Raw genomic sequence first — 7,148 nt, forward strand, 5'->3', positions numbered from 1 at the left:
TTACTATACCTAGCAAAACTCAGTTTCAAATTTGAGGGAGAAATAAAACTTTCCATAATGAGAATACACTAAACAACTTCATGAGTACCAAATCAGCAATACAAAGAATACTCAAAGCTAAATTGCACTTAGAGGAATTTAAATCAATTCCCAAAGCTCCCAAACAGAGAAAATTCAATAGAAGAATAACCCACTAAATGATAATTAAGGGAGGCTAAAATATAGCAAAAAAAAAAAAATGAAACAGCTGGAAACCACAAAAACATATCTATACTAATGCTGAATGTTCACGGTCTCAACTTCCCAATTAAGAGACACAGATTAGCAGAATAGATCAAAAACCAAGATCCTACTCTATGCTGTTTGCAAGAGACTCATCTCATAGGTAAAGACATCCACAGGCTGAAGGTAAAAGGTGGCAAAAAATATTCCATTCATGTGGACAAAGTAAACAAGCTGGAATAGATATTCTTATATCTGAAATATTTTCATATCTGACAAAGTAGATTTCGAGCAAAAAGTAATCAAAGAGACAAGGAAAACCATTACATCCTAGTAAAGAAAACAATCTAATAAGAAGACATAATGATAGTAAACATTTATGCTCCAAATGTCAACACACCCAATTATATGGAAAAAATATTCCATGACATTAAATCCCACATTGAACCCAACATAATAATACTGGGCAATTTGAATACACCCTTATCACCAACAGACAGGTCATCAAAACAAAATCAATAAAGATATCTCTAACCTAAAAGGCAATGTAAATCAAATGGAATTTCCAGACATCTACAGAATATTCCAGCCCAACAATTTACCTTCTTCCCAGCTGCATGTGGAACTTCTTCCAAAGTAGATCATATTCTAGGCCACCAAGAAAATCTTAGCAAATACAAAAAGAAGATTGATATAATTCCATGTATCCTAACAGACCATAATGGAGTAAAGCTAGAAGTCAACAGCAAGAAAAATAACAGAAGCCACATAAACACATAGACATTGAATAGTATTCTTAAATGAAGAATGGCTTGAAGAAATTATAATAGAAATCAACAAATTCTTAGAAACAAATGAGAAGAGAGATACAACATATCAAAATCTCTGGAAGAGTATGAGAGCAGTTCTTAGAGAACACTTAAAGCACCGAGTGCCCACATTAAATAAATTAGTGCAATCCCAAATAAGATAGCTTACTCCACCTTAAGGTCTTTGAAAAAGAACAAACCCCCAAACCAGTAGAAGACAGGAAACAATTAGGATAAGAGCTGAAATCAAGGAAATTGAGAATAAGAAAACAATACACACGATCAATACAATTAAGTTAGTTCTTTGAAAAGATAAATCAGATTGACAAACCTTTAGTCAACTAAACAAAAGAAAGAGTGAAAAGATCCTTCAACAAGATCATAGATGAAAAATGAGATATCACCACAGATCCTTCTGAAATCCAAAGGATTATCATAACCTACTTTGAAAATTTATACTGCAATAAACTGGAAAATCTGTAAGACACTGATAAATTTCTCAATACATATGAGCTACCCAAATTGAATGAGGAAGATATAGAAAACCTAAACAGACCAATATCAAGTAACAAAATTGAAATGTCAATTAAGTCTTCCAAAAAAGAAAATCCCAGGACCTGATAGATTCTCAGCTGAGTCCTACCAGACTTTTACAGAAGAACTAACAACAGTGTTTCCCAAATTATTCCATGAAATTGAAAAAAAGGGAATACCTTCAAATACATTTTGTTAAGCCAGTATAACCCTGATATCAAAACTACACAAACATGCACCAAGAAAAGAAAACTACAGACCAATATCCCTGATGAACAAAGATGCAAAACTCCTTAATAAAATATTAGTAAATCACATTAAAAACGCATCAAAAAGACAATGCATCATGATCACATAGGTTTTATTCCAGGGATGCAAGTTTGGGTCAACATATACAAATCAATAAATGTAATTCACTACTTAAAAGAATTATTTCAAAAATAATTCATTTCAATAAATGCAGAAAAGGTTTGTGAGAAATCCAACACTCATTCATGCTTAAAATGCTGGAGAAGCTAGGAGTCAAAGAGATTTACTTCAATCCCTTTGACAAAAAGATTGTCAAAGAGACAAACTCAAGCCAACATACTAAATGGAGATAACACAAAAGAATTTCCTTTCAAATCAGGAAAAAGACAAGGCTAACAACTCTTCCCACTCCAATTCAATATAGTCCATGAAGCATTAACTAGATCAATCAAGAAAGAAAAGGAAATAAAAAGGATACAAATAGGAAAAAAAGAAGTCAAACTATCCTTGCCTGTATCTAGAAGATCAAAAAAAAAAAAAAAACAAAAAACAAAAAACAAAAAACAAAAAACAAAAAAACCTCCATTGGAAGACTTCTAGAGCTTATAAATGAATTCAGCAGAGTAGCAAGATACAAAATCAACATCCATGAATAGCTTTCCTATATTCCAATAGTGATTCAGCAGAGGAAGAAATCAGAAAAACCATCCCATGCATAGTAACCTCAAAAACAAAAAACAAACAAACAAAAAATCTTGGAATAATATAACCAAAGAGATTAAAGAGTTCTACAATGACAATTATAAAACACTGAAGAAGCCCTTAGAAGATGGAAAGACATGTCATGTTCTTGGATATGCAGAATCAATATTATCAAAATGGCCATACTATGAAAAGCAATATACAGATTTAATGCAATCCCAATAAAAATATCAATGACATTCTTCACAAAATTAGAAAAAAAAATCTTAAATTCATTTGGAAGAATAAGAAACCCAGATTAACCAAAATAATACCAAGCAAGAAAACCAAAATAATACCAAGCAAGAAAAGCAAAGCAGGAGTCATCACAGTACCTGATCTGAACTTATACTGCAGAACTGTAGTAACAAAAACAGCATTGTATTGGCAAAAAAATTGACATGAAGCCCAATGAAACAGAATAGAAGACAGAGATAAAACCACATACCTATAGCCATCTGATATTTGACAAAGGTGCCAAAATATACTTTGTTGAAAAAACTGAATTTTTAACAAATGGTGGTAGAAAAACTGGATAGTTACATGTAGAAAAATGAAACTAGGTCACTCTCACCCTGCACAAAACTCAAATAAAAATGCATCAAAGACTTAAAACTAGACCAGAAATTTTATAACTATTAGAAGAAAACATAGGGCCAACATTCCATCATATAGGAGCTTTTCAGCAATTTCCTTAACAAGACCCCCAAAGCACAAGAAATAAAAGCAAGAATTGTAAGTGGGATGCCATCAAACTAAAAAGTTTCTGTACAGTAGTAGTAATAATAATAATAATAATAAATAAAAGCATGAAGAGAGAGCCTACAGAATGGGAGAAAATCTTGGCCAGCTATTACTCCAGTAGGAGATTAATGTCCAGAATCCAGAATATACAAAGAACAAAAAATGCTCCCCCCCCAAAAAAAAAAAATATATATATATACACACACACACACATATATACAACTCAATCAACAAATAAATAGAAGAACTAAAGAGAAATTTCTTCAAAGAAAAAACACAAATGACCAACAAATATATGAAAAATGTTCAAAATCTCTAGCAATCAGAGAAATGTAAATCAAAACTACAAAGACTTCATCTCACTGATCAGAATGGCGATGACCAATAATATAAAGAACAATAAGTGCTGGTGAGGTTGTGAGGGAAAAGGTACTGCAGACTAGTACAACCACTCTGGAAACAGTATGGAGAGTCCTCAAAACTAGCAATGGAACCACCACATGACTCAACTATCCTCTCCTTGACATTTTCCCAAAAGATCTAAAATTAGCATACTACAGCAATACAGCCTCCTCAAAGTTTATAGCAGTACAATTCACAATAGCTAGATTCATAATGTAGTTAATTCTAAGAATCAGCCCAGATGCCTGTCAATAGATGAATGGATTAAGAAATTGTGGTATGTATACACACAAACACACACAGGCACACACACCCAAAGGAGTTCTACTCAGTCACAAAAAGGAATGAAATTATGGCATTTATCAGCAAATTAATGAAAATGGAGCATATCATGCTAAGTGAAATAAGTCAAGCTCAGAAACTCAAAACTTGAATATTTTCTCTCATATACTTGAGTGAAAGAAAGACATGAGAGAAGAATAGGCTAACATGAGGAACCAATCGAATATAAATTAATAGAGGAGTGAAAGAAAGTTTAGGAGAACAAAGGAAAAAGAAGGGGAAAAGGGAGAAAGAATGGAAGAGAAATCCGGGGGAAGGGGAATCATGAACTCAAACCAATTTCCATGCATGTATGAGTTTGTTGGGATAAATTCAACTACAATGCATAACTATAAAGCTTCAATTAAAAAAAAGATATTTCATTAATTTTTATTTCTATTAGAAATTTTCAATCTTAGGAATATTATGCTTCTTTTCAGCTCAGTTTCTATCTTATACATGTAATGATGTAGAGAAGATAGAATAGGTAAGGAGTCTCATCCTGTTACAGCCTGGAAAAAAAATGTCAGTATTGCTTTCAGTATTTTTACTGATATTCTCTTTGTTATGATTTTATGGGAATCTCCTACAGATTTCACCAAGAATTCTTTCGTGGTAGTCTAAGAAAGATAACGCAAATAATGAAAACATTCACACCAAACACAACATGTAAACTAAAGTCTAACACCAAGCTATACCCTTAACAAAAATAATTAGCAAGACGAGGAAAGAATAGAACCATACTCTGCTGCCTTGATAAACAAGGTTTCTTTGTTTCATTCTGTGGAGAGTATTACAAATCAATATAATTAAGATTTAACAAGAGGCAGGAGGATTCAGGCTTTGAGGGCAGGGGGTTGGGAATGTTATTATTTGGTTTTCTTTCGTTAAGAACAAGAGCAAATGTCAAGGAGAATTTGGGAAGAACTTAAGATGTCTCTTGACTATTTTGGTGGGGGAGGGGGACTGGAAACTGAACCCAAGGGTGCTTAACCATAGAGCCACATTGCCAGTCCTTTTCTTATATTTTATTAAGACCATGCTTTTTTTTTCTTTTTTTTTTTTTTGCCGTGCTGGGGATTGAACCCAGGGCCTCGTGCATGCAAGACAAGCACTCGACCAACTGAGCTATATCCCCAGCCCTATTACGGACCATTCTTATGAGATGTTCTTCACTCCCCAACTCGGACTGTGCTTCTACTTCACCTTCGCCAGTGTTTTCAATGGGCACCTAGCAACAGGCTGTAAATTCAGATTGGCAGGACCCTGGACCAATGACCGGGCTGCATTGCATTCCCGGGCCCACGGCTGCCTCGTGGGACACTCAGGACCCAAGAAGGGGCGGGCCGAGGGGAGGCGTTAGGCCGCCCTACCAACTAGGCTCCTGGCCGCCCCTCTAAACCGGCTCTTCAGCACCTGCATCCAGCTTTCCGCCTAGCCCTTCGCACCGCCAAGATGTCCCTGTCTAAGAAATTGACTTTGGACAAACTGGACGTCAAAGGCAAGCGCGTCATCATGAGAGTGGACTTCAACGTTCCCATGAAGAAGAACCACATCACCAACAACCAGAGAATCAAGGCGGCCATCCCCAGCATCAAGTACTGCCTGGACAATGGAGCCAAGTCGGTGGTGCTGATGAGCCACCTGGGCCGGCCCGATGGCGTCCCCATGCCCGACAAGTACTCCCTGGAGCCCGTGGCCGCCGAGCTGAAAACCTTGCTGGGCGGGGACGTGATGTTCCTCAAGGACTGTGTGGGCGCAGAAGTGGAGAAAGCCTGCGCCGACCCCGCGCCCGGGTCGGTCATCCTGCTGGAGAACCTGCGCTTTCACCTGGAGGAGGAAGGCAAGGGCCAAGATCCCTCTGGGAATAAGCTCAAGGCCGAGCCCGACAAGATCCAAGCCTTCCGAGAGTCCCTGTCCAAGCTAGGGGACGTGTACGTCAACGATGCCTTCGGCACTGCGCACAGGGCTCACAGCTCCATGGTGGGAGTCAATCTGCCCCACAAGGCATCCGGATTCCTCATGAAGAAGGAGCTGGAGTACTTTGCCAGAGCCTTGGAAAATCCAGAGAGACCCTTTCTGGCTATACTTGGGGGCGCCAAAGTGGCAGACAAGATCCAGCTCATCAAAAACATGCTGGACAAGGTCAATCAGATGATTATTGGCGGCGGGATGGCCTTTACCTTCCTGAAGGTACTCAACAACATGGAGATCGGTGCCTCCCTCTTTGACGAAGAGGGAGCCAAGATTGTCAAGGAGATCATGGCCAAAGCAGAGAAGAATGGTGTCAAGATGACCTTTCCCGTGGACTTTATCACGGCTGACAAGTTCGATGAGAACGCCAGCACTGGCACTGCCACCGTAGAATCTGGCATCCCCGCCGGCTGGATGGGTTTGGACTGTGGTCCTGAGAGCAATAAAAAGAATGCTCAAGTCGTGTCCGAGGCCAAGCTCATCGTTTGGAATGGCCCTTTAGGAGTCTTTGAATGGGAAGCCTTTGCCAAGGGAACCAAGGCCCTGATGGATGAAGTGGTGAAAGCCACGTCCAGGGGCTGCATCACCATTATAGGGGGCGGGGACACTGCCACGTGCTGTGCCAAGTGGGGCACTGAAGATAAAGTCAGCCATGTGAGCACAGGAGGGGGTGCCAGCCTGGAGCTGCTGGAAGGTAAAGCCCTCCCAGGAGTAGAGGCCCTCAGCAACCTGTAGCTCAGACTCTTCCACCTGTTTTCCGTCCTCAGCCTTTAGGTTAACTCAGTGCTCTAACATCTCAGCTTGACTTTGGTTAAATTCTACGGGATATCAGGACCCAGGAAATGGGCAGTCAGTGGGCCATCAGGAACTCCTAACATCAGAGAATCAACTTTTTCACTTTAGCTATGTCGTGCATTTGCCTAGTCTCTTCAAGATCTCCTTTGGACCTTTGGACTTCAACGCCATGCCTCATAGGGAGAATACATTCTTAAGTTGACCATTAAAGTGAGTCAATTAAGCTGAACCTCTCATTTGTCATTTTTTTCGAAACTTAGTTACAGGGAAACAATAGGGTAAAGTTTTAAAAATTTAAACAATAAAAGTGTCCAAATAAACTGAGAGAAATAATTATATGTAAGAACTCATCATTAT

At 38.5% G+C, this 7,148-nt stretch overlaps 1 protein-coding gene across 1 annotated transcript; it reads left to right on the forward strand.

The window, feature by feature from the left end:
- Positions 1–5,477: 5,477 nt before the first annotated feature.
- On the forward strand, positions 5,478–6,731 carry LOC306665553 (phosphoglycerate kinase 2; the record flags this gene model as incomplete). Its single annotated transcript, XM_079147155.1, has 1 exon — positions 5,478–6,731. One exon carries the CDS (start codon positions 5,478–5,480, stop codon positions 6,729–6,731), a length of 1,254 nt encoding a protein of 417 aa, XP_079003281.1.
- Between the last annotated feature and the right edge of the window lie 417 nt (positions 6,732–7,148).

Source organism: Sciurus vulgaris (assembly GCF_902686455.1).
Source record: "Sciurus vulgaris genome assembly, chromosome: 7".
In the NCBI taxonomy this organism is placed as follows: Eukaryota; Metazoa; Chordata; class Mammalia; order Rodentia; family Sciuridae; genus Sciurus; species Sciurus vulgaris.